Here is a 27149-nt window from a genome sequence, read left to right as displayed (position 1 = left end):
AATAAATCTTCACAAAAAAAGAAAAAGCAAAGTTGCTGGTTAAAATGAGGAAACAAACAAATACCTTCCCTGTTTAAAGATCCACTGCAATAGTCTGCGTCCATTCAATCATAACCATTGGATAGCATCCAGCGTAGCACACAGAGACACCCTTTGCCATCCAAGAGTCTGCGTCCATTTTATGGCCAGATACCTAACCCATGACATAACTCTGCGTTGCACTGAATCATTCTTACTATTTTATAGATAAGATATTATTATTTTAATAATAATATTTATATGACACTCTACTTTAACGCATAGAGAAAAAACAGTGTGTGAGTAAACTGAAGTGGTTTTGTTTTGTGTCTTTCTGTTCTTCTTCTTCCTGTGGATTTCTCTCTTCGCCTTTTCACCTTCTCTGCGTGAACCAGCACCGCTTCGTTTCTTCATCAAACCAACGATGTTCTCGTGGTGAAGCATCACACCGGTGAGTCAATGTAGGGGTAAACGGTGGTGCGTGTGTTTTTTGTTTGCTTCTTGTACTCACTTCAACACTCACTCAAAAACCTATCGGTTCGAGTGTTGTTTGCATGGTTTTTTTCGGAATTCGAACTTTTTGAGCAATGTTTAGTGGTATGTGTGTAGGAATTGAAGCTGCATTTTCATTTGATGTTTTGTTGTTGCTGGAAGCTTATGTGGTGTTTGTTGTTGTTGTGTCAATTTCTTCATGAATCTCGTTGTTTTTTTGAATCATTGTTGTTTTAGAGTGTTGGTTAGAGAAGTGGATCTGATTTTTTAAATCTTGTTTTTGATTCTTTAGGCTTTGTTTGTTGATTTTGTGTTGTTTATGTTTTGCCATGTTGTTTGCTGATTTTGTGTTGGTAATTGGTATCAAAACAGTTCAAAGCTAGATTGAACTATCTGGATTAGAATCAAAACTGAAAGAGAGAAAATGGAAGTGATTTTTTTTTTCATACTAGCAGGATTGTTCTTATAAAATAGATAAATTTCATTTTAGTGTACTAGTTGAAGTGCATTAAGAAAGAAGTAGGAAGGACTTTGGCAGATGTAAATTACATTTTGATTGTCATGTCAAATATGCAAAATGGCAAGTAATATTCTGAATTATCCAGTGTTGTTGCATGCCGGGAATAACGGAAATGACGGCTATTTAGTGCTATAGCGTTGCGCTCTAAGGCTCAACGGCTATCGCTATGCCGGCGCCGCTATTTGACCGCATAGCGGATTTTTGACTTTCCGCTATTTCCGCGATCAGCCATTAATAACACTGGAATCATCCAACTTTAGGTGTGCTTATTGAAGTGGAAGTCTTGACTAGATGCATTTTGCCTGATAATTGATTTTGAGAAGACTTGGTTACTGAACTATCTTGATCTTTATATTTGCTAGTGGTTCACTCTTTTGATATTCTGAATATGAAATGATTAAACAAGTTCGAGATATGGTTTCCGTTCTTTTAAAGGTCACATTAGTATTAACTGTTTGTGATTAATTTTCTAAGCCAATAAAACTTAATTGGCGGCATGATTAGGTTTTCGCTTACTTTCTAGAACAAATGATATTATTAGTATGCCTTCTAATGTTTAACCTGATTATTTTCCTGCTTCTTTGGATTTCTGTTTAGGATCTGAAAGCATCTATTGCATACATTGTCGTGTAGTTCGGTCCAATAATTGCTATAGACTACATTAAAGACCAATACGAAAATAAATGATCTGTTATGTGATATCGGATACTTTAACTCTACAATGTACTTTCCGTGTTGTCGTGTGTTGTCGTTTATTGAATGTTTATTAATTGGCGAGAACAAACTAACATTGAAACTTTCTGTACAGGTTATTATGGCGTGACGGATGCCTCTTTAATGATTTGTATTTTATACGAATCAAGTAGTGCTCTTTAGTGGAAATCAGACGGTTCCATCAACTGAGTCCACTATTTTACATACATTTGTGTCATAGACATTGTTGTAGTATCAAATGTAAACTTACACCATAATTTCTCTGTTTGTGTGTGTTTTTTCTGCAAACTTTTCCCAAGACATGTCGTCATGGTGGGGAAAGCTTTCATCCAAAGAGGGTAAGGGGAAGGCAAAGAAGGAAAGTATTTTTGATGCAATACAGCGAAAATTAAAGAATGCTTCTAAAGACAACAAAAAATCAGGAGGATCTAAGAGACATTGCAGTGACACTATCTCAGAGAAGGGATCTAGATCCATTGCACCTTCAAGTTCATCATCACCCTCGAAACAGGTCTCCCGATGTCAAAGCTTTGCAGAAATATATCATTCTCCGACTCAGCCACTCCCGTCGCCAGGCTCAAACCTTCATACTATTGATGACGATGATTCTGAAATCATTTCGACAGCTAAACTGGAAAGAGCCAGATGCTCTAAACCATCTATTTATGTATCTAGTAGGGGAGTTCCTACAAATGTGGAGGGAGATTCTAGTGTCAGCTCTATTGATGGTGGCGACTCAGCTGATTCTTATATTGTTAGTCCTCGGGCATCCAGGGGCGAAAATGGAAACAGAGCCAACATTAACAGCTGTTTCAGGTGGGTCCGTTTGATGACATGATCTAGATATATTTTTTAATTGCTCTTCATGCATTTACCTCATTTTCTATTCATTCTGTTACTAAATTCATTTATGTGCTCATGAAGGGTTGCGCACAAGGACCGATCACATAATACTATCAAAAGAAGCTCAACACGATCCTCCAAGCCAGCTCATCAATCGCGCAATAATAAGCTTCTATCTGCCGCTGCAAAAGGGGTTCATTTACATCCGAAAAATCTGCAAGTAGCTCGTCCAGGAGGTTTATGCAGTGCTCCAGATAGTTCAATGTCAAATCCTTCTATAAATCCAATGAAAGCATCTGGTTCTGAGCAAGTTTTGAACTCCGAATTCTTGACAGGAAAGCCTTATCCAACAGATATAGCTTCTGGGAACTGCTATAATCTGGGTTCAGGCCATAATTCAGTTGGTGGGAATCTGTCACGACAGACATTTTGTCCACAGCACAGGTGTAGTCCTGAGTGTTCTCCAATTCCTAGTCCCGGAATGACAAGTCCGGGTCCTGGTTCCAGGATACAGAGCGGTACTGTGACCCCTCTGCATCCACAAGCTGGAGGTGCTGTTGCAGAATCGCCTACAAGACGCCCAGACAATGGGAAGCAACAAACTCATCCGTTACCACTTCCTCCGATAAGGGTTACGAATCCTTGTCCATTTTCTACAACTTGTTCTGTGCCCACAACTCCTGTCCTTCGTAGTCCTTCCAGCACAGAAAATTCAACAAGCCCATGTTCACCATGGAAAAAGGGGCAGTTGCTTGGAAGGGGAACGTACGGGCATGTATATTTTGGTTTTAACAGGTCTGTATCACATGAGCATGACTAAACATTAATTATATGTATTATGCTGTTGGACCTATGACCACTGTTCTGTTTGCATGGTTTTGGAATTCTTAACTGTATTTGAATATGCATTTGTCCACATTTTACTTTACCCTAATTTTTAATGTCAATCTTGGCCATGATTCAAAATTGATATTTCTTGTTCAAGTATTGTGGTATGGTTTATCTGTATGGTTTTTTTCTGCATTAATTACAGTCAACTTTTTAAGCTTGACTTAGTCACACTTCTTATCTATAGAGAAAACGGCGAGATGTGTGCAATGAAGGAGGTAATCCTTTATTCGGATGATGCTAGATCAAGAGAATGTGCACAGCAACTTGGCCAAGTAAGCTTGCTTGTATAGATTAGGTCACATATATGTTTTCAGTTCCATATTATGTGTTTTACATCTCCTTTATTTTGAGAAGTCCAAATTATGTCTTATTTTAAAAAAGAAAAAAACCTTTTATTTTTACCAAGTGCCCTTACTTTTTCAAATCTTGAGATACAGCCCCCCCACCCCAAAAAAATGAACACTCACGTAAATGTGATGGCATTTTCAGGAAATTGCTATGCTGAGTCAGTTGCAGCATCCAAATATAGTCCAATATTATGGAACTGAGACGGTATTTTTTCAACCATTGTCTTTATTCATTAAATGATATCACTTTTGAATTTGCTTAAGGCTTTAAAACACTTACTTTACACAAATCAGCAGCTGTAATGCTTATTTATATGTATTGAGAAACACATAATCAGATTTCTTTGCAACTGCAACAGCATTATATAATATAGAGATTCTTTAATTTTGTCTCACAATCATATTTCAGGAGATAAGATTTGGTACTTCAGATGCTGTCAAAATCTTGACAAGTAATCCTTCAAAATCTGAAGTATCAGACACCAAATTCAGACTGTGTTAACTGCTTTTCTGATGCCTAACAGGTGGATGACAAACTTTATATATACTTGGAATATGTCTCTGGTGGGTCAATCTATAAACTGGTTCAAGAATATGGCCCATTAGGTGAAAATGCCATTCGTAATTACACTCGGCAAATTCTGTTAGGACTCGCATATTTACATGCTAAGAACACTGTTCACAGGTGAGATTGATAGATGATTATATGAGTCATACGAGAGTCTTATTAAATGTTTCAATTAGTATCTGTACTTCTAAGTATTTGTGATTTGGGAAACATTGTGTCCTGCTCTGATTACAAGATTCTTATCAGGGATATCAAAGGAGCAAACATATTGGTGGATCCTAATGGGCGGATAAAATTGGTTGATTTTGGGATGGCAAAACATGTAACGAACTTTATGATGATTTTCATTTTCTATACTTGAATTGAATATATATCTGTACTTCAACCATTAGGCTGTGACTTTTAATGTTGCCTATCTTGATTGGTTTGCAGATAAGCGGCCAGGCTTGCCCATTTTCTTTGAAAGGAAGTCCTTATTGGATGGCACCTGAGGTCAGGATTATTTCTGCATTCATTTAAAACTGTCAGTGATGCTTTCCATGCAGTATTCTTATTTGTGTCACTGTATCAATTACGTAGGTTATAAACAATTCAAATGGTTGTAATCAAGCTGTTGATATATGGAGTCTGGGATGTACTGTTTTGGAGATGGCAACGTCAAAACCTCCCTGGAGCCAGTATGAAGGGGTACGCGAAATTTGAGGAGAGACTTAAACATTTTGAATGTTCTTGTTTGTTCATTTGAAGTATTTTATAACACATGAATCTTAGCTGGAGCACATGCTTTCTGGAAACATTGATTGCTTGACTTGTTACTATTGTTTTACATTCCATGCTTCAAGGTTGCTGCTATGTTTAAGATTGGGAACACCAAGGAACTTCCTACTATTCCAGAACATCTATCAGAAGAGGGAAAAGATTTTGTCAGGCTTTGTTTGCAAAGGAATCCACAAAAACGTCCCTCAGCTGTTCAACTTCTTGAGCATCCATTTGTTAAAAACGCTGTGTCGGAAAGAAACGTTGTGCCCGCTGATCCTTCAGAAGCGCCACCTGCTGTTATAAATGCCCTGAGATCTCTGGTAAAAGCAATTGAAATGTGTTGACCACTTGTATATTCAATGCCTTATTTAATTCAATCATCCTTTTCCTTTGTGCATCTGCATTTTTTTTCTAAGGTTGTACATATCTAGGTCGTTTAAGTAACAAGAAGCCCTGCAAAGTAGATAGATTTGTTCTACATTGTGTGATGGTTTCTGAATAAACAAAATATAATATATTTGGTATCTGGACTTAAACAAAACAGTGAGACTTTTGATTCATGGTAAAGATGTGTGTACATGCTTTGATTGACTGTCTTTTTCTTGTTCAAACTTTCACAGATTGCTTGAGTTCATTATTTCTTACTTTGATTGTTCTTTTAGGCCATTGGACCGGGCAAACATAAATCTAGAAGCTCAAGAGCTGGTCCTGGATCAAGGTCTCTCTCTCTCTCTCTCTCTCTCTCTCTCTCTCTCTCTCTCTCTCTCTCTCTCTCTCTCTCAAATGCATGCATGTACAAAAGATCATGACAACACTAAAAAATTGTTTCTCACTGCATGGAGTCAGTGGGTTACATGAATTTAACGACAACACAAAAAAGATCGCATGATAAAAAGTTTGAATTACTTGTGCATACAGTAATGATACTTAGACATTCAAACAATGCCTAGACCACATTTTCTTTTTATCTCTTTCTTTTCATCACATCTATCATATATCATATAAGTTAATCTCTCTTTTCCTTTATTGATGACTTTGAATGTTTGTTGGATGTCTGCATTATGCGAATGTTTACATATCATTTTCCTTGTGTATGTGAATATTCTAAAGCTAGGAAACTGCTTAGTTGTAGCTTCATATTAAGCTTCAATTTTGGATATTCTACCTACTCTAATATGAAGGAAGGTCCTAATCAGTTTTTGGCCCCATGTTTTCAGGGATGCACACTCATCAAGGAACATGTCATGCCCCGCTTCACCCCCTGGGAACCTTATTTTGCCTTCAAGGCTAACCCATGCGAGTGGAAGGACGCCTCCCTCTCCATTATCAAGCCCTCATACTGCATCTGGCTCATCTACACCAATCACCAGTGGTGGCGGTGCTATCCCATTAAATCACACAAAGCAACCAAAACATGAAGCTAAGGGTATGTTCCAACAGTCCCAGAATTCAAATAGAAACACTGCTCACCAGAAGTCAAAGAATGGCCAGTTTGGGAGAAATGTGCAAATTAAACAAGCTTGCAGGGATGTAAGTTCATCTGATAATGCCATTCTTGCAAAAAATAATAGGAGGGTCTCTAGAGAAGTTCGTGATGGGAAATCTGATTTGGATGATTGTTTGTCGCAACAGCTGTCTAAGGATCATGTACGGGTGAATGCATCCCTAAGTCTTAATCCTGGTGCTCAAAGGCTTGGTCGCAAAAATGGCCATGATCATCCGCATGTCAACGATCAGATGGATTGTGTGAAATACCGTAAAAATGTTGGAGGTCATTCGAGAAGCGGAGCATAATCATTAAATATGGTTTTGCAGGTAAAACTGGTTACTTTTAGTCAAATGCCAGTTTTATTTTTAATTTATAGATGCAGGATGTTTAGAAGATAGTCTAACAAACATGTATAGTTCTAGTTTAAGAAACAAGGTGTAATAATCTCTCAGTCCTGGGGAAACCATTTCATAGCATTGCAAGAATATGTACATTAACAACTCTGGCGCTGCCAATGCTTTGTATTTTACCCTGCTGGCTGGGAAGTATACAAACAAATATCTATTGTCAAATATGGTCAGAAACTCAACTATAGTTCATATAAACAAGACTTTCATCTCTAAGTGCTGGTGATGTTCCGCCTAGTTCATGTTATTGATAGTAGAGCTCTGAATTCATCAGCTTTTGCAGGATGAAATTCGGTAGACGTTGCTGCAACAACTACACACTTGCTAGAAGCATAATTTTGAATAGACAAGTTTTTTAAACTACACCCTTGCTTTTTGTTTCTAAACTTAATCTTCAATTTGATAAACTTAGATTTGGAATTCAGCATGTCAACCTTACACCACTACAAATTTCTAATTCATCCAAACGTCTTTTTCAAACAATTGTTTTTTCTAGTATGAAGGTTTGCCCAAGCTCATAGTAGCTACAGTCCAGTTTAAGCTGAATTAGTCAACCTACTTTGGATTAGTCAAGCTTAAGCTGAATTCCCATAGCTTTTTTGCTAGCTCGGAATCTTTAGCCAGATTGGTAGGGCTTGCCGTATTGCTATCCATGAAGTATTCACCAGATATTCCCTTGACTTGTGGATGCAAGGCCACATAACATTGAGTTGCAGCTCCCTATAGACATGCCATAACAATTAAATTGGTAAAAATCTGGTCTAATCTAGTATGTGTGTTTGACACAATACCTGTTGCACATTTTTAAGGAAGTACTTGCCCACCATATTAGCAACGGCTGCACAAATCAAGCAGTAGACACATGAATATAGATCCAAATGATAATGGAAGGAAATATCAAATATGTATAACAAAAACTGGAAAGTGAACTTCTGTTAGCATACAGGCTTATTGAGGCTTATCTACTAGAAAATGCACTAAACAAACTCCAATAAGTACTCGTAGGTTTGCATCTAAATGGGTCAATAGCACGAACAATGGATATGTTGAACTGGCCATCAGACAGACCAATTTCAAAAAGCAAGCATACGTAATGAACACATTTGGAGATTAACTAAGTGCATTTTTGGATATACGATCGATTTTCATGGTAGAAGCTACTCGTAGTAGCTTTTATGGGAGGAGAATTGATTCCGGAAGGCATAAACGTGAATCCAAACATACACTATACTAACCATTAACATAACCATGGTGTCGCAAAATGTTTGTAATAATTGACCCCGGATGAAGGGAATTGACTGTTATATCCACTCCTTCTTCCTGTCCAACAAAGGAAAATGCAAGGGTTCAACATCAAACTCAACCAATTAGTCAAAACTCTAGAGGGATAGGAAAATCCATAATGAAACAGGATATTTACAGACATGAGACTCTAGAGATTTGAATTAGATAAAGTAGAATCATATGAAATTCCACATATCAAAGAAGACTTTTATGAGTAAAATACCTTCAAACGCCTTGCAAGCTCATTTGCATGCAAAATATTAGCAAGCTTTGATTGTCCATAAGCAAAATAACTGCTGTATCTGCAATAAATCAGATTGTGAAGAATGAAATTACAATCTATTTGGAACTTAAAATATGGACATGAAAGGTAAACATGTTTTAAATGTTTTTATAGCCTAGTAGCACATAGAGAAAAGGATCATTATCGATATGTCTTCATATCAGACCATTAATTACCCTGATTCATCATTGATCTTATCAAAACAAATCCCTCCTTGATATGGAAATCTGTGAGCCTCTGATGATAGAATAACTATCCTTCCCTCCCGGTTGCATTCCCGTACAGTTTTTTTCATAGTTTCTAACAGAAGGTTTGTCAAGAGAAAATGACCTGCAAAATAGTATTAACTATCAATCTTCAAATCATTTTTTCGTATACTATTAGAGAGTAAATAATAATTTTCAGTTATATCATTTAGAAAAATATGTCACAAAACACGAGGCCAGAGAAATCTCCTTGTGTGAGTGAATCATGTAGTATACTACCTAAATGATTGGTTGCAAACTGCAATTCAATGTTGTCTTGGGAAAGCATGAATGGAGTTGCCATCACCCCTGCATTGTTACTTCAAAAGAAGAAAAAAACAGTATTTGTTTCAAATTTCAAATGTGCAGTCAAGAATCAACACATAAATACAGAAAGGAGTTAATTAGTTTCTTTTGTGCAATATCCATTGTGTAGTATCGCAACCGGATCAGAATCCTATCACGTGGAAACTTCGTTGAAATTTTATGTCTATTCTCTCAAAATTCACAACCATCTTTCTAATCAGAAAACACAAATCAGTCACATTCAACAGTTTGAGGACCATAGAAAGAAGAAACAATGAAGCTAGAAAGTTAAAAATAGCATCAACAGGACCTACTATTATCTAAAACATCTACTGTTAAAAGTACTTACATAAGAATATTGAGAGGAAGACCAGATGAATTAAAATCTGCGGCAAATTTCCTCACCGACGCCATAGAACTAAGATCTAACTCCATAACATCAATTTTCGCGGCGGGAATCTCCTTAAGCATTGTTTCTTTAACATCCATACCAGTGCTCACATTCCTCACTGCCATAACAACATGGACACCGCGCAATGCGAGAATCCGGGTGGTTTCCAAACCAAGACCACTTGATGCTCCTGAAATTGAACTAAATAATCACTAAATAATGACAATTGAAACTTTAACCAGTGCCAATTTAAGACCTTCATCTAAATCAAATAACAATCAAACTATAAAACAAACAACCTTAGGAAAAACAAAAAAAACTTTATCAAACTTTCATTTCGATTCCTACATAAGTGGACGATCGCGTTCAAATACCAGATACCCTTTAAATTTTAATTGACATTCAAGTAAAAAAGAATATATTTTTATTATCTAACTCAATATTGCAATCTGTTAGCACCCAAAATACATGGCTTAGGTTGTTTTCATCAGAAAAAGAGAACATAGGAGAAGAAAAACCTGTGATGATGGCAGTGAGACCAGTTCCATCGATCCCTTGAGTGACTTGATCTGCTGTGGAAGAGGCTGAGAATCCCGATGGCCCCTTCCAACCAAAACTCCACATTTTTTACTTTTCAACGCAATACTGGGTGAGTGAGCTGATTATTTCAGATTATGATATATTCAGCTATAGTGTTTGTGATGAGCTAATAGTAATGATTTTTCTTTTTGGTAAATTTTCAATGTTAGGATTTGATTTTGATTTTTAGTTTCTAAATTGATGCTCTAATAATATTTTAAGATTAATTACTTTAGATGTCATATAATCAATGGATTGTTTTTAGGAAATATTTGCAAGAAAAAAATGAAAGCAGTCAACCTGTAACTGAAAAATATGAGAAGATAGACAGTTTTTTATTTTATTTTGGTCAAAGAAGATAGACAGCTTTGATTGAAATTGTTTCACTTTAGTTTTAAATGGCATTTATAAGTTAAAATATCATAGGTTTCATTAATTTATGAATAATCGATCTGAAGGGTTTTTTTTGTATTATACTATGAGTTTGAGTAAGATGAGTTTTTATTAGCTGGATATACTTTTTTAACCTAAGGTGAAAATAGATGGGCCAGCTGAACTTTGCACAAACAAATTTAGTGCTAAAAAAATTTGAGGCATAAGCCTGACTTGTGTTTTTTTTTTTTTGTAATTAGCCTGACTTGTTATTTGTGATAGAGTTTTTTTTCTTCTTCGAGTTTTGACTGTCGTATTTAAAAGTATGGTCTAATGAATCTGATAATAAATAACATATTTAAATGTCCAGCCCAAAATATTTATGTAAACTGACAAACATATATATGTAAATAAGGTACTAAGCTTATAAGCTGGTGAACTAAAATATTAGAACAAATTTATATATAAATAGACCAAACATTATAGATTAACAAATAGGGCGAATAATATGGAGGATTATGTTGTGATTCCGTACCGATAAGAACTTATTTAAATCTATAAAAGTATTCAAATATGTCATTTTTATAAATAGACTTATTATTGTATAGACCGAATAAATATATAATTTCAAGATAATATAATAAAATAAAATGTAACAACAATAATAATAATGAATAAATTTATACATGAAGGAACATGTATAGTTTTTTTTTAACTAACATGCATAGTTGATCATTATTTAAATATTTTGGTTTTTCTCTTCCCGAAATAGTCATTCATTCTAAATTTTCTCATCCCTCGAGGAGTTGCATGTCTTTTCCATTGTAAGTTTCTTTCTCTTTCAATTCTTTTCGTGTTTTTTCATTACAATTACAATTCTCATGTCTAGTAAAAAAGAGAAAACCTACAATAGTTTTTTAACTTTTTTTCCTCAATGTTTTGGTTTGGTTCCCACGAACTAGCCATTAAAGAGAAGATAATTATGGATTTTCTCATCCTTAAATGTGTTTGTTTCTTTTTCCGTATTTATTTCTTTCAATTCCTTTCTCTTTTTTTATATCATTAAAATTCTCATGTCCAATAAAAGAGAAAGCTACTAGGTTTTTTTTTTCTTCTTCTTTCTAATCAAGTGTTTACTTGAGCCATTTAAAGATGTCATTCCCTTGCATCTAATCTAAATCATCATCAAGAAATATGAAATCACTCCCTACAACCCACTATACACCAACACACTTGGGACACATTATAAAAAAAAACCAACTCGTTAAACAACTTTTAAAAGCGAAGCGTGTTTAAAATCAGGTAATCAAGTAGTATTTGATTAGTGATCATTAAGTTGCATAGAAGCTTATGAAGGAACATGCATGGTTGATTAATTTGATAGATGGTTTAGCTACATCTGCAAACCATGAAAGGCAACACTATAAAATGAAGTAACAAGAAACTATCAAAGCACATTACAACTATATCCATTCAAAGTGTCACAATCAAGGAAGTAACTATGTCATAATTTACACCCATAGATGGATTAACAAAATAGATTCACATGAATGTCCAAATGAAATAAGACAGACACTATAGGAATTCAAGATACACAATCATCAGAACTAAAGAGGCTCAAGCCCTTGTCTTGAAAGGAATGGCTCGGATTACTATCTGGTGATACACAGCAGCAAGGGCAGCTCCAATGAAAGGTCCAACCCAGAAAATCCACTGCAAAACCATAAAATTTGTGTTACTATTTAAGGCAAATGTAACTCAAAAAACCCATCTGAATTCAATTGAAGTTAAAATTTCATCAGAAGGAAGTGGAAGAAGAAAAATCATACATGGCCATCCCATGCCAAGTCCCTGTTGAAGATTAAAGCAGCTCCAAGACTCCTAGCTGGGTTAATTCCAGTTCCTGTGATGGGAATGGTGGCCAAGTGGACCAAGAACACAGCAAACCCAATGGGAAGGGGAGCCAAAATCTACAACCATATCATAAAAGACAACATCAGAATAGGCATAAACAAAACATTGAAAAAAGCCAATGCAGAAGATTTAATGTTCCTTTTGGCTCAACAACTCAAACATGATGTAAGCACAAGCAAAAATGCCAAATGGAAAGAAAGAACAAAGCACATACAGGAACATGAGAGTCTCTAGCGTTTCTCTTGGCATCAGTGGCAGAGAAAACGGTGTAGACAAGAACAAAGGTGCCAACAATCTCAGCTCCAAGTCCATCACCCTTGGTATATCCAGGATTCACAAAATTAGCTCCACCTTTGAACAACTCATACCTAGCATTACCCTCAAACCCCTTCACCACACCAGCACCACAGATAGCTCCAAGGCATTGCATCACAATGTAGAACAGTGCTCTTGTGAGGGAGAGCTTCCTAGCCAGAAAGAGACCAAAGGTCACAGCTGGGTTTATGTGTCCACCTGTGAGGACAAACAACAAACAGAGCATAAGTATACACAGATCTATATCAGTTTTCAACATTCTCTTAGAGAAATTCAATCTTTAACATGAAATGTGAAGTAAAATTGAAAAGGGTATTTAGTTAAGCCAAGGTACCTGAAATTCCAGCAGTGCAGTAGACAAGGGCAAAGATCATGCCACCAAAAGACCAAGCAATGCCCTGAATGCCAACAGAGGAACACTTGTTGGGTGACCTGTTGACACCCATGACAGTTAAGATGGTAATGTAGAGGAACAAGAAGGTGGCTATGAACTCAGCAATGCCAGCTCTGTAAAAAGACCATGACTTGAGCTCCCCTGGCTCAAAAAATGGAGCTGGGGGTGGCTCCTTGTAATCCTTGTTGTCACTCTGTGCTGCTGTCCCTAATGGTTGTCTTTCTGAGAATTTGTTTGCTCCAACCTTAACATCTTCCTCCTTCTCCATTGTCAATTACTCTGAGAAGCAAGAACTGTGAACCCTTGTCTAGCTCTTTTCTTTGCTCTCTTCTCTGTTTCAGGAATGTACTAAGCTAGCTCAGAGTTGCCTCATTATATAGTGGAAAGAGGAAAGTGAAAAATTGTGAAGGGTAATAACATTTCCATTATAAAATTATGAGAATCTGATGGAAACAGAAAGGTCCAATGTGGCTGTTTTTTTGTTTTTAGCAATGTTCTGGTGTACTTAACTACTTATGTTTTGATTTTGATTAGAGTATTTTTGGAATTACAAAATCAACAAGATGTGTTAACCTCTGTTATTAAATGATTATATATACAAAATAAAAAGGAGAACTAACGTTTATGGAAAGTGTGTAAGAACCCATGCTGGCTCCTCTTTCTTGTTGTTGTCCACTTTTCATTTGTTATTTTATCTGCATGTTTGGATATCTTGTATTTATCGTATTTATGGGTTCTATACTTAAGATTAAGGTAGAAAAATAAGGGGTAAATGGTCACATTGGTCCCTGGATGTTTGCACCGACTTCAGAATCGTCCCTGGATGAATTTTATTAGGCTCGCGGTCCCCAGATGTGGCAAAAAATAGTCATATTAGTCCCTGACGTTAAAATCCCCTAACGTCCGTTAACACAATTAATAAAAGTCAACATTATCTTTCTAATTTTCTTTCATTTTGGTCCCTTTCTTCTTTCTTCCACCCTCTTCACCCCCTGCTTCCATCATTTTCACCAAAACCCACCCCCATCATGCTTCATATGCTTCCTCTACTCTGCTTCAAAACCAAACCCATTGGTCATCATCATCTTCATCAAAACCAAACCATGTTCATCTTCATCGTCATTTACCACATCAAACCCATAAATCCACAAAATTCATAGATGTAAGAATTCATCAATTTCACAAACAGTAAAGGGCGTGCTAGGTTGCCGTCAGCACTCTTGCAATTTTGCTATTGAAAAAGAAGAGAATACAACAAAAACGATTTGCTGGCAACCTTGTAATCACCCTAAACCATTATCTAACCGCAGTTATAAAAAAATCTGTACATTTTAGTGGGAGAAAAGCAGGGAAAGTGAAATCAGACCATGATTCTGCCAACAAATTAACAGGTAATGCAAATAAAGCCTAAACAAATGAATTTCTGGGTATCTTTGCCTAGAAATTAAACCCAGAACACACCACCTCTCCCACCATTTATGGGTATCGAAGCCACTACTTGAGTTGAGATACAAAGAGAGAATGGGTCCGGGCCTAAGTTGCAGAAAAATGGAATATGCATAGCGTGTTGTCGATTTCGAAGAAGCGAAACTGCTAACGCTCGTCGCCGGTATACCACTGTCGCAGATCTGGGTAAGAGTTGCTGCTCCGTCTCAGCCGGGTAACGCCGGTTGCCGCCGACTGCGACCTGGTCGGGGTGGCGGCATCGTAGACCTTTGTGTCCTCACGACGACGCTCCATTTTGATCCGGCACGACGTCGTTTTGCGGGGAGGGTTCGTCGTCGTTTCGCCTGGCGAAGACGCCGCACAAGATGGCGAGTACGACGAGGAGGATGTTGAGGGAGTCCCATCTGGTCTTGAGAAACCAAAACCGTGTTCTTTCTCAGCAAAACAGGAAACAAAAGCTTCAATCAAAACCATGTTCTTCTTCATCCTCAGTCTGGGCATTGATTTGTTAAAAAACGCCAAATCTGTGCTTGATGCTAGATCTGGAAGCACCAATGTCGACCTCACCCCAAATATGTTCTTGATGCTAGATTTGGAGGCTGAGAAGGGGATTCCGGTACTGATTTTGGTGGGTTGCAGGTAGGTATGATTTGCTCTGTGGAAGGAGATTAAGGAGGAAGATGAGGAAGAAGTTGAAATTAATTTCTATGTTAGGAATTTCCCTAAATCATCTCCAACTTCATCAAAACCAAACCCATATTCATCTCTCATCTGAATCAAATAAAAAATTCTTCATATGCTTCCTCTCTCTTAAAAAAAATCATAATCTTCCATCCCCTCTTTCAACATTGAACATTGAAGGAGGTGAAGATTGTGGGTTTACGTTCTGGGTTTCTGAAGCATGATGGGAGTGGGTTTTGGTGAAAATGATGGAAGCAGGGGGTGAAGAGGGTGGAAGAAAGAAGAAAGGGACCAAAATGAAAGAAAATTAGAAAGATAATGTTGACTTTTATTAATTGTGTTAACGGACGTTAGGGGATTTTAACGTCAGGGACTAATATGACTATTTTTTGCCACATCTGGGGACCGCGAGCCTAATAAAATTCATCCAGGGACGATTCTGAAGTCGGTGCAAACATCCAGGGACCAATGTGACCATTTACCCGAAAAATAAGTTATGCAAAAAATGTTTTACACATTCAAGGACCAAATTTGCTATTTACCCGTTTATTAAAGTTTGCTTGAAGTTCTGGTTCAACCTTTTCAGAGTCACTAGTTATTATCCCTTGGAAAAATACAAAGTCAATAGATTAATTGTAGGTAAATCACAGCCACAAGACTCTGCTAGAAACAAATCGAACAGTCTAGAAGAAATGGCCGCTTGGTGACCGTTGGGAAAGTGACAGGTACTGTTTTTCTTCATATCAGTAACATTAGTATTATCAGTTATTTATATACGATTATTATGGGGTGAAGAATAAGAAGGATAAAAAAATTGGGTGAAGAATGTGGTGTTCAAAAAATGATTTGCTCATAGCAATATAGGAATTTCTTAGAGTTTTAGACATTTCACGACCCAAAATTTGTCACGTTCACAACTAAGGGATGGATGATCCAAGCAAGCATTTCCCTTTGTAGTTGCATACCTCTGCTTTAACTTATAAATAAATATATGATTGCAGAAAATGAAAAAGAAAGCATTTAAAAATGTTGCCATCTTATTAGAGGAAAGCATAACTTACATCATACTTCATAATATACGGATGCATTATTTATCTAGATTTTGAATGATTTTAGCGATCTTTATCTTTAGTCTTACATTTTATTATTTGCATGAAGATGAAGAATCATGAATAATTTGTTTTAGCTGTGTCTCAAATATTCCTCAATTTTAAAATAGTGGGCCTAATCCTCCTGGGTGTCTTTAAATAATGTCATGAGATGCATACAAAAAGCAGAGTGGAACTGTCAGGACTAGCCAAAGCCTTTTATGATGTGCTGGACAGCTCATACTCATGCCCCAACGGCAAAATGTAGAGTTTCTAATTTTTTTTTCAAAAATTCCAAATGCATAAAATGAAAGGATTTGACTCAATCACAACTATTAATATTAATAGTGATTACAACTGGTGTTGGGTTTAGGGTTTATAGAAGGTAAAATAAGTCATTAAATAATTATTGACTTCAAAAAAAAGTTAATAAAACAACTCAGCCAATGATTATAATAATTTACTTTACTCTTCTTAAAGTAACCGAACCCAAAATGAAAGATAGGGTTCCACCCGAGACATGCATAGACTTAGTCATCATGAACAATAACTTGTAAATAAGGCACGAGGCCTTCATCTAAATAATTTATGCAAGAAAATGAATTGGCTACAAATTATTAGCATGATCATAACACGTTTCTGTCTGCATTGCTCTTTTTTTATAGGAACCAATTTGGATTCCTGTTATTAAAAGGAGTAAAAGCCTTATCAAAATGGAAAAAACATGATGCCTATATTAGTATGTTTAAAAAAATGCAGACAGCATGGGGAAACATTTTATTTTCAAGGAACATAACAACAAAGCATATCTCTACCAGAAAGGAAATACAGAGAGAGAAAGTATCTGCATGATCTCATGGATGAGTGGAACAGGTTGGCCTTATTTGCTTCAGACACGATTCTGAAGCTAACTGTACAGATCAGAGGGAGACTCGATACTCGATTGGAGTTACGTTATCCTTCAGGTTTTATTCTTCATGTATGAACATAACCTATCTCCCATCTAATTAAATAATAATAATTACTAAGATAAAAATTAACCCAACCTAGCAAAGTAACAATGAACAAGAATAATATAAGCAAACAAAAGCAATTGGTGAACTGAGCAATGCTCAATATTCTCATGATCTTTCCATAACTAAATGGTTACAGCTTATTGGGTGTATTCAGGCTCCATGAAATATGGATGACATGGCCCTCTGCAAGTGGCGCCATCCTATCATATATCTAGTGAATAACAAGTAACAGAAATCATATTAAATTCTGCATCTAATTTTTTTTTTGGTCAATAATTCTGCATCTATTTGGGTTTCTTAATTTTCCTCTTGGGCCTCAGAGACTGGGAATGATCTGGCCCAGTTATGCTACCAGTATGTCAGCTCAAATGCTCAATGAATCAATCTTGCATGTCAATCTCCAAAAATAACGTTTTTTTACTTGTTTTTCAGTAAATAATTTCTTCTGCTTGAATGGTTTTTAGCTAAGGTTTGTGTAAATAATGTGAGGGGGTAAAACACTACTAGGTCCGAATTTATTGTACTGAGTAAAAAATGAACCCAAATTGGTTGGAGTCTACATAAGGTATAAGCATAACTAGCGTGAGGTTGTTCTGAGTAGAGTTCTCAGGTTTGAGTCCATGTGAATGCCGTCGTTACAATAATTTGTAAGGAAAACTATTCAGCCCATAATAGTCATACCCGACTCGAACAAAGCCTCAATGGAGGATACTTGTGGTTTCAACCAAAAAATCAAACTCTAAAGTGCACTTCTTACTTAGATGACCTAAATCCCACAACACATTTAAGAACTGAGAATTCACCATAGAAAATGCCATTTTACCTGGTTGACTCCCAAGCTTGGTCAACCAAGTCCTATATATATTTGCCAATGAGGAAGCTCGACTATTTGCATCGCTCTCCAATTTACTTAAAGGACATAGACTTACAGTGGCAAGGACAATAGGCCCAGGGAAAAAGAAAAGAGAAAAAATTATAACTACAATTATATTGACAAAAAATAGATGATTGGATAAAACTGTACTATTCCGAAGCTGCAATTTTCGGCTGGACTCCGAAGGCCATTGCCGTTCAAACTCAAAAGGTCATTTTTACCTGGTTGATTCCCATGCTTCTTCTGCAAAAAAGGGTCCCCTAATCACCGAAAAGGCCCTGTTCTTCTAACTTGCTAGATCTCTACTCAGGTAAACAAGTAATGCAGACATAATTTATATCAAAGCAGCATGCGGTATCAGTGGCTCTCCGGTAACCTGCCACAATAAAATGCAAGAGACAGAAAATGAGAATTATACCCAAAAACATTTGTAGATGTGGTATTAGAGCAATGATGTCAGTAGCCAGCCAGGCCAAGTCACAAGACGTTAAAAGCGGAAAACATTTGACATTACCGCCATGGAAATTCACTTGTATCTATTCCAGCTTGGTGAAGCTCATCAACATATTGCAATGCCTCCCTGCACTCTTCTCTGTCATCAAAGAAATCCCTCTTCTCACCTGCTATTTCATATGTTTCATGGCCTTTGCCAGCGATCACCTGCACCATGCATGCAAAAGAGTAACCCTTATTTCATAAATCACAATCTACAAATAAACTACTCCTTCTTGCATATTAATGTTTTGGTGCATTATCTTAACTTGTACACGATATTCCGCAATAACTGACTAAAATAAGATGTCCAAAAGAGGAGAACATTCATGATACTCCACTTGTAATGCTTTCTGTATATTTAACGTCACTCTGAACTCTAAAGCTATAGATAGAAAGCATAGTCAAGGGTACACTGATAGTCACAATGAAGTTTTCTCAAATCTAATAAATGCAAATGACAAAGCAAATCAAGTTTGGGCATTCTCTGAGAGGATGCTGGTGCACCAACCACAAGTGAGATGGAAAAAAGTAAAAAGGATTTAGGTAAGGCTTCAATTGGAAGGAAGGAAACTAAAATGAGACAGACTAGAATTCTCGCATTTAAGGGGTACCGAAAAAGGAAGTAAGCTCATCATGGCATCTAAGTTGTGACTTCTTAGGATCACTAAAATGCATTGACATTGAATGTTGGTGGAGGGTACATCCACGGGCAATATAAGAATTATTATAGTGGGTCATGACAAATAATTGTGATTCGACGTTTGTTAGTTTTGTCTAAATTTAAACATCTCTCAATATGTCTCTCCATCAACATATTTGAATACAGTTGTTTGTTTCCTTTGGGAAAATCTCCTTAGTTGTAATTTCATTGATATACTTTTCAGAAAAATAAAAAACTATAAATCCCTTTTAGAAATGCCAAGCAAGCTTTCAATTAAGTGACTTCCGCATCATCCAAACTTAGCTCATGTCTATATTAGAAGGTGCAATGCAGAATGGAGCTTCAGTAACTTACAACAACATCACCTTCCTCTCCCATTGCAACAGCAGCTCGCACAGCTACCCTCCTAATGTCATGGAGAAAAAGCCTATGACCATTAGGAAGAGGAGGGTAGTAGTCATTCTCTCCATATTTCAGGTACTCCTGCATTGTCCATCCTACCCCAGCCAACATATCATCCAAAATATCCACTGGATAAACAGTAAAAAAGTATGTCAGAATTAAGATTTTGAAGCTGTTTTGCCTGCTAGTTAACATTTTGTGAAATTTGGGCATAAGCATGCACAAACATTCATATATTGCCAACAAGGCTATATAGCCTATATTTCATGGTCAAAATACATACATGGATCTTCACTCTTGGAATTGTCAGATGTCAGCATGGTCACTTCACTTTTGTCTGTTGCTATCTTGGTCATCAAGGGTCTCTTCCCCCTATCATCCTCGCCACAGCAACCGATAACTTCAAAAGGAAAGAGAAATTGTGACATGCACAATATGAAAGTAGATTTGAGTCAAACAACAGACTTCAAACTTAAGGTATGTAGTTAACTATGCAGTTTCAAACTAATATCAAGGAGGAACTCTTCGTAAGCAATGAAGAGGAACACAAACTTACCAGTTATAATCCTGCGAGGTCCAAGCTCTCTTACAGAATCAAGCAATCTAGACAAGGCATCAGGAGTTCGAGCATAGTCCACAATTACCCCATATGCTTGTTCCTCATCAATCAACTCACACCTACCAGGAACTGCATCAACCTCTTCAATCCCTCTAACAATGTCCTCTAAGGGTGCCCCGACGGCAATGCCAACTGCCACAGCAGCAAGAATGTTGTACACATTGTGTCTTCCAAGCAAACCCGATGAAATTTCCAGGATCCCGGTGGGTGTGTTAACCAACACCTGAGTCTCAAACAGGGAGAGTTCAAACTTCAAGGGATGAACATCTGCATCCTTATTCTCCAACGCGAATGTCACAACAGGAACATCCGGGCTCCCCAATGAAACGAAGGAAGGCGCATTCGGATCATCAATGTTAACAACTTTCCTGTGCCGGTCAGGATCCACCATCCTCGAGAACAGCTTAGCATTCTCATCTCTATCTGCCTCCTCAGCCATATTCGTAAAAACCGCAATATCAAAATCAACCTCGTCATACTTTCCCTCAGCCAGTCCATGAGAAGAGGCCTCCGCGACCACCGCTTCAGTTCCATTGTGAAGCATCTTCGCCATCAAATTCTGAACCAAAACAGCATCCAGGGTCTCATCAACCGCTTCCAAATCCAACTGATTATCCCCATGGACATAACAAGCGATTGAATTGAACATCCCCGTCCGCAGCCCCATTGCTTCATACATGCTTTTTATCAAATAGGTGGTGGTTGTTTTGCCATAAGTCCCAGCTATCCCAATAACAGCCATGTTCTTCGAAGGATACCGATAAAACGACGCAGCCAACGCAGCAAGAACCGCATTGGTATCTTCCACAATCACCAAAGCCTTACAACCCAAAGTGTCTTCAATATCAATCTCTTTACTCGCAACAACAGCAACAGCACCTCGCTTATCCGCCTCACTCAATAACACGTGCCCATCGTTTTTCACACAGCACACAAACAAGTTACCAGAAGTGACAAGCCTAGAATCATGCTGAATCCCAGTTATCTCAACCTCCAAATTTCCATACACAGACACTGGCACCACTTTGCTCTCATCCAAAAGCTCAGCCAAACTCATCCTAAACTTCGGTTCCACAATCCTAGCCTTACTCTTCCCATAACTCTCAAAATCCAACTCAAACGGAGAATCAGCTTTCAGAGATGAATCATCTCCTTCGCCGACGAAATCTCCCGGCGGCTCGTCGGAGGTTGCCGCTGCCGCAAGGTCACGGAGCTGGTCAATTTCCTCCACGTCGGCGAGCTCGTCAGGCTGAAGCTCATCGGCGACGTCGGGGATAAGTGGTTTGGCGGGATTGGGCTGGAGAAGGCCCTGCTTGACGAACTCCTTGCGTTTAAGCGCAATAGCCTTATCGATCTCGCCGAACAAGTCGTCGGCACCGGAGTCGAGAGTGGAAGGGATGTCAGGGGCGTCTTCGACGTCGGCGATGGCGGCGAGGAAGGTGGACTGATTCTTCTTGAAATCTTCCTCCTGGATTTGGCGGGCGCGGTCAGCTTGGATGTGGATTTGCTGGAATTTGGAGAAGCCGTGGGCGGAATCCTCAGGGGCTTCCGGTGGGTCGTCGTCGGAGGGGTTGGGGTAGAATATGCCGTCGGCGCCGGTGGCTCCCGGAGGTCGGAGGCGGTAGGAGTGTGAACGGAAGCGTGTGGAAGGAGGAGCGAAGGTTGCAGTTATGGAATTGGAGGTGTGAAAAAAGGATGGAAGAGTAAGAAATGGCAACGCCATGGAAGAGATGAGAGTGGAAGTTGAAGTGGAATGGATTATGTGAGAGGTTTGTTTGGGGTTTAAGCCATGGGGATTTTTGCCTCCTTCTCGAGTGTGATGTTGTTAACAAGATAAAGTTTAAAAATTCAAGTAAAAATAAATGAAATTAATCCTACGATTCCCCGAGACTCTTGAGATCATATTAAGTGCTCATAACAAAAACGTTTTTCCATACACATTGCTCAAGGATTGAACACCTAAGTAGATGTTTAAGGAGCCCTCTCTTTTCTAATTCTGAGAATGGTTTTTCTTACATATTTAAGTGATGCATACTTCATTTCATTTTGTTTAATAATAAAATTTTATGTCTGAATATGATGTTTAAGAAATATATTGTAATGGTAACGGTGATAACAGATGTGAATATTTTCGACTTAAAATAAATTAAACATGAATAGAGCAATTAAAGTGTATTTTTGAAACATTTATAAATGCTTGTTTGATTTACTTGAAGTTTGAAGTTTGATGTAGTTAAATTTAAAATTTAAAAGAACGAATTTATGTTTGTGAGTTATATGCAACTTGGAGTGTTTCATTATGTTTGGGTAGTTGAATGTTGTCCTCTTCTCTTGTTGTTCGAACAACAAGCTTTCTTCTTCCGCTTGCATAGAATGCATTTTGGTCATAAGATCAGAATCCAACATCTCAACTTCTTTTAAAAAAGTAAAATCATTTCAAAGTGGGATCCCATAATATGCATAAGGATTTCCTAGTGCAATCTTGCACAACCAAACGAATTCCCCCTTCTACCTTTACTCTAAAATTTAATCTCATCTTCATCCTTCTCATTATCTCCATCATCTTCAACAAAAAACAACCCAGATTCATCCCACCCAAATTCAGATTAAGAAAAACATAATTTCATTTTCATCATCACCATTCATCCATATTCATCAAAGCACTCACCTATCCCCATCAAACACCACCACCACCCACTGAAACCCAACCCCAACCTAGAAACCGAAATCCCCACCGCCCCACCCCCATAACCACAAACCCCACCCCAACCCCACCAAAACCACCCACAAACAAACCCACACCAATGAAGAAGAAGAAAGAAGGAGGAGGAGGAGGGAGAAGAAGAAGAAGAAAGAAGGAGGAGGAGGAGGGAGAAGAAGAAGAAGAAAGAAGGAGGAGGAGAAGAAGAAGAAGAAGAAGAAGAAGAAGAAGAAGAAGAAGGGGAAGAAGGGGAAGAGGAAGAGGACGAGGACGAGGAAGAAGAAGAAGAGGAAGAAGAAGAAGAGGAAGAAGAAGAAGAAGAAGGAGGAGGAGGAGGAGGAGGAGGAGGATGAGGAGGAGGGGAAGAAGAAGAAGAATAAGAAGATGAAGAAGAGGAAGAAGAAGAGAAGGAGGAGGAGACCCCCATAAAAGAAACCCATTAAGAAGAAGAAGAAGAAGAGGGGGAGGAGGAGGAGGATGAGGAGGAGGAAGAAGAAGAAGAAGAGGAAGAAGAAAGAAGAAGAAGAAGAAGAAGAAGAAGAAGGAGGAGGAGGAGGAGGAGAGGAAGAAGAAGAAGAAGAAGAAGAAGAAGAAGAATGTCTTTGTTGTTGAATCTCACCCGATCTCTTCATATTCCCTTCGATCTGTGATTTGTTGTTGTATCTTTGTTTTTTTCTGGGTTAGATCTAGGGTAAGATAGGTTCGGTTTTGGTAGTGGTTGTGAAAATTAAATCTCATTCACCCTCTAGATCTAGTAATCCTCTCTAACCAGCAACAACATTTTTTCCTTTGTTGAGTTGATGGTGTCCTCCTCGCTCAACAACAACAACATTGACACCTTCATTTGCAACTAGATTCAAAACCTGAGAGCTATGAGTGTTTGCAGAAACGCCCTCCCCTACAGTTGGCTGAGAAGATTGACTGCACCAGCACGATGTGTAACCTGAACACTGTCTTGCATAAAAGAAGAACACTGAAGCTTAACAATATCATCCATATGTACATAATTTTAAATTTGTGAAAGTCTTATTACCCTTTGAGTTTGTTCTCTAACAGGGGCAGAGGTATCTTTCTTTACAGCTCCTCTTCTATTCTTCCTCACCTGTATAGAAGGCCATATGCTTACATGTCTTTGAAATATATGGAAAATAGGGAAACTGAAAAATTTGTGCAAGATACTTACCTTGGAAACGGGTTGGGTTGAATTAATCACTTAACTACCACCAACCACAACAACAACAATCGTGGTGTCTGTGTTTGGAGTAGCTCTTGTATTTCTCCTCATCAATATGAAGAATCAATTATTTTTATTAAAAATTACATATTACTTACTGGGCACTTGAGCGAAGCTTATTTTCTGTGGATGTAAACAAAAAGAAAAAGAAAAAAGTTTGGATTATTTTTAGCAGCATTTAAACATTTATTTTAAGACAATAAGATGTATCCAACATCTCTGCTAGAGAGAGCTGGAGAGAGATCTCGTTAGAGGTCTCCACCGTTTCCACCGGGATCTCCACCGCTTAGATCAGATTCCTCCAAAACGCACCTCTCCACCGCTCCCAACATGGAGTAAGTTCCTCATTCTCTCTTCTTTCATCTTTCTTCTTTCTTCTCCTCCGTGCCAAGTCATTATTGTTCTTCATTCGTTTGCAGTGCTGAAGTGAATGCAAAGCTGCTAGAGGAACTTGATCGGGTGAAACGTAACAGGAAATATATAGCTATCTTTTTCCTCCAAAAAGCACCTCTCCATCGCTCCAATACATGGACTGACGATATGGAACATCAAAGGAAAATGCGAGGAGATCATTGCTTATCTTGACAGAAAAGTCGAGATAAATTGACCAATCAGCAAAGGTGGTTGGGGGTCTCAGTGAATAGCACCCACAACAATTTTTCAAAAGTACTTGAAAGCAAGCAACATATGTAAACAAAATGATTTGGAGCAGCCTCTTAAGTTATTACAACATACCCTAGGTAACGCTCTCTAAAAACAACAAACAACCAATACTCAACAAAGACCTAACAACGCAGGAAAAGTTGAATGGTCATAAAATTGAAATGAACTACCTCAAATGTTTATTTCCCATGTAGGATTTGACATATTTTCTCTTGAAAATACGTTTTTGATCATGAATCATAAATTTATTTAATATTTCTAAATTAATAATGAACATCATACACTTCCCTTTCCACCGGGATCTCCACCGCTTAGATCAGATTCCTCCAAAACGCACATCTCCACCGCTCCCAACATGGAGTAAGTTATGTATTCTCTCATCTTTCTTCTTTCTTCTTTCTTCTCCTCTGTGCCAAGTCATTTTTGTTCTTCATTCGTTTGCAGTGCTGAAGTGAATGCCAAACTGCTAGAAGAACTTGATCGGGGAACGTAATGGGTAATATATAGCTCTCTTTTTCCTCCAAAACGCACCTCTCCACCGGTCCAAAACATGGAGTGATGATATTGAACATCAAAGAAAAATGCTAGGAGATCATTGCTTATCTTGACAGAAAAGTCGAGATAAATTAACCAATCGACAAAGGTGGTTGGGGTCTCAGTGAATAGCCTCCACAACAATTTGTCAAAATACTTGAAAGCAAGCAACATATGTAAACAAAATGATTTGGAGCAGTCTCTTAAGTTATTACAACATACCCTAGGTAACGCTCTCTAAAAACAACAAACAACCAATACTCAACAGAAACCTAACAACGCAGAAAAAGTTTGATGGTCATAAAATGGAAATGAACTACCTCAAATGTTTATTTCTCATGTAGGATTTGACATATTTTCTTTTGAAAATACATTTTTGATAATGAATCATAAATTTATTTAATATTTTTAAATTAATAATGAACATCATATACTTCCCTTTCCACCGGGATCTACATCGCTTAGATCGGATTCCTCCAAAACGCAACTCTCCACCGCTCCCAACATGGAGTAAGTTATGTATTCTCTCATCTTTTTTCTTTCTTCTTTCTTCTTTCTTCTCCTTTGTGCCAAGTAATTTTTGTTCTTCATTTGTTTGCAGTGCTGAAGTGAATGTCAAACTGCTAGAAGAACTTGATCGGGTGAACGTAACCGGTAATATATAGCTCTCTTTTTCTTCCAAAACGCACATCTCCACCGCTCCAAAACATGGAGTGATGATATTGAACATCAAAGAAAAATGCTAGGAGATCATTGCTTATCTTGACAGAAAAGTCGAGATAAATTGACCAATCAGCAAAGGTGGTTGGGGTCTCAGTGAATAGCCTCCACAACAATTTGTCAAAATACTTGAAAGCAAGCAACATATGTAAACAAAATGATTTGGAGCAGCCTCTTAAGTTATTACAACATACCTAGGTAACGCTATCTAAAAACAACAAACAACCAACACTCAACAGAGACCTAACAACGCAGAAAAAGTTGGATGGTCATAAAATTGAAATGAACTACCTCAAATGTTTATTTCCCATGTAAGATTTGACGTATATTCTCTTGAAAATACATTTTTGATAATGAATCATAAATTTATCTAATATTTCTAAATTAATAATGAACATCATACACTTAAATTAAAAAGGTGACATGAAATGGAACCTACTGCAATTTTTTAGAATAAAATCTGCCTCTGCTCGAAGCTTTATTATTTGCTAGGATTCTGTAATGGGGAAGTAATGTTAGATTTCATATATAGGAAATAGGAAAATATAAAGAGAAGAAATGAAAACAAACAATCCAATTTAAGGGACAAGTATATATATATATATGGGCACTTTTTTTTTGAACGTTCTTGAGCGAAGCTTATTTTCTCTGGACGTAAACAAAAAGAAAAAGAAAAAAGTTTGGATTATTTTGATCAGCATTTAAACATTTATTTTAAGACATTAAGATGTATCCGACATCTCTGCTAGAGAGAGCTGAAGAGAGGTCCCGCTAGTGGTCTCCACCGTTTCCACCGGAATCTCCACCGCTTAGATCGGATTCCTCCAAAACGCACCTCTCCACCGCTCCCTACATGGAGTAAGTTCCTTATTCTCTCTTCTTTC

The 27149-nt window shown here is 37.6% G+C and overlaps 4 protein-coding genes across 5 annotated transcripts; 1 reads left to right on the top strand and 3 right to left on the bottom strand.

The window, feature by feature from the left end:
* The first annotated feature begins 285 nt into the window (after nt 1-285).
* On the top strand, nt 286-7264 carry LOC130711376 (mitogen-activated protein kinase kinase kinase YODA). Of its 2 annotated transcripts, XM_057560962.1 has the most exons (13): nt 286-469; nt 1839-2560; nt 2669-3382; nt 3663-3750; nt 3968-4030; nt 4350-4510; nt 4640-4715; nt 4826-4885; nt 4973-5080; nt 5236-5472; nt 5815-5870; nt 6370-6682; nt 6785-7264. In XM_057560962.1, the coding sequence occupies exons 2-13, from the start codon at nt 2046-2048 to the stop codon at nt 6944-6946; spliced, it is 2553 nt and encodes an 850-aa protein (XP_057416945.1). In that variant the 5' UTR covers nt 286-469; nt 1839-2045; the 3' UTR covers nt 6947-7264. The 2 variants fall into 2 exon arrangements, with proteins under 2 accessions (XP_057416945.1, XP_057416944.1); XM_057560961.1 differs by having other exon boundaries at nt 289-469; nt 6370-7264.
* Nucleotides 7131-10254, bottom strand: LOC130711377 (short-chain dehydrogenase TIC 32, chloroplastic). Its single transcript, XM_057560963.1, has 8 exons — nt 10076-10254; nt 9516-9747; nt 9101-9180; nt 8792-8945; nt 8556-8634; nt 8284-8368; nt 7840-7886; nt 7131-7768 (listed from the first exon to the last, which is right to left on the bottom strand). Exons 1-8 carry the CDS (start codon nt 10179-10181, stop codon nt 7604-7606), a joined length of 948 nt encoding a protein of 315 aa, XP_057416946.1. The 5' UTR covers nt 10182-10254; the 3' UTR covers nt 7131-7603.
* A 1699-nt stretch (nt 10255-11953) lies between these two features.
* On the bottom strand, nt 11954-13490 carry LOC130711952 (probable aquaporin PIP1-2). Its single transcript, XM_057561756.1, has 4 exons — nt 13072-13490; nt 12637-12935; nt 12338-12478; nt 11954-12221 (listed from the first exon to the last, which is right to left on the bottom strand). The coding sequence occupies exons 1-4, from the start codon at nt 13397-13399 to the stop codon at nt 12126-12128; spliced, it is 864 nt and encodes a 287-aa protein (XP_057417739.1). The 5' UTR covers nt 13400-13490; the 3' UTR covers nt 11954-12125.
* A 4558-nt stretch (nt 13491-18048) lies between these two features.
* On the bottom strand, nt 18049-23122 carry LOC130710974 (UDP-N-acetylmuramoyl-L-alanyl-D-glutamate--2,6-diaminopimelate ligase MurE homolog, chloroplastic). The gene is made up of 5 exons (XM_057560385.1): nt 20351-23122; nt 20078-20194; nt 19747-19922; nt 18751-18896; nt 18049-18612 (listed from the first exon to the last, which is right to left on the bottom strand). Exons 1-5 carry the CDS (start codon nt 22134-22136, stop codon nt 18594-18596), a joined length of 2244 nt encoding a protein of 747 aa, XP_057416368.1. The 5' UTR covers nt 22137-23122; the 3' UTR covers nt 18049-18593.
* Nucleotides 23123-27149: the final 4027 nt, after the last annotated feature.

This window comes from Lotus japonicus, chromosome 4 (assembly GCF_012489685.1).
Source record: "Lotus japonicus ecotype B-129 chromosome 4, LjGifu_v1.2".
Taxonomy (NCBI): Eukaryota; Viridiplantae; Streptophyta; class Magnoliopsida; order Fabales; family Fabaceae; genus Lotus; species Lotus japonicus.
Note: the sequence above shows the minus strand (reverse complement) of the source record. Positions and strands in the feature narration are given on the sequence as shown.

Excerpts from the sequence above, each read along its gene's own strand:
- LOC130711376 (XM_057560961.1), top strand. The coding sequence starts at position 2,046 with ATGTCGTCATGGTGGGGAAAGCTTTCATCCAAAGAGGGTAAGGGGAAG. Across the intron at positions 4,716-4,825 it reads ATTTTGGGATGGCAAAACAT|ATAAGCGGCCAGGCTTGCCC; the intron begins GTAACGAACTTT and ends ATTGGTTTGCAG. Across the intron at positions 5,871-6,369 it reads AGAGCTGGTCCTGGATCAAG|GGATGCACACTCATCAAGGA; the intron begins GTCTCTCTCTCT and ends CCATGTTTTCAG.
- LOC130711377 (XM_057560963.1), bottom strand. The coding sequence starts at position 10,181 with ATGTGGAGTTTTGGTTGGAAGGGGCCATCGGGATTCTCAGCCTCTTCC. Across the intron at positions 8,635-8,791 it reads AAGATCAATGATGAATCAGG|ATACAGCAGTTATTTTGCTT; the intron begins GTAATTAATGGT and ends GATTTATTGCAG. Across the intron at positions 7,769-7,839 it reads TCCTTAAAAATGTGCAACAG|GGAGCTGCAACTCAATGTTA; the intron begins GTATTGTGTCAA and ends GCATGTCTATAG.
- LOC130711952 (XM_057561756.1), bottom strand. The coding sequence starts at position 13,399 with ATGGAGAAGGAGGAAGATGTTAAGGTTGGAGCAAACAAATTCTCAGAA. Across the intron at positions 12,479-12,636 it reads CTAGAGACTCTCATGTTCCT|ATTTTGGCTCCCCTTCCCAT; the intron begins GTATGTGCTTTG and ends ATATGGTTGTAG. Across the intron at positions 12,222-12,337 it reads ACTTGGCATGGGATGGCCAT|TGGATTTTCTGGGTTGGACC; the intron begins GTATGATTTTTC and ends ATGGTTTTGCAG.
- LOC130710974 (XM_057560385.1), bottom strand. The coding sequence starts at position 22,136 with ATGGCGTTGCCATTTCTTACTCTTCCATCCTTTTTTCACACCTCCAAT. Across the intron at positions 20,195-20,350 it reads ACCTCGCAGGATTATAACTG|TTATCGGTTGCTGTGGCGAG; the intron begins GTAAGTTTGTGT and ends TTCCTTTTGAAG. Across the intron at positions 18,897-19,746 it reads GAGAGGAAGGTGATGTTGTT|GTGATCGCTGGCAAAGGCCA; the intron begins GTAAGTTACTGA and ends TGCATGGTGCAG.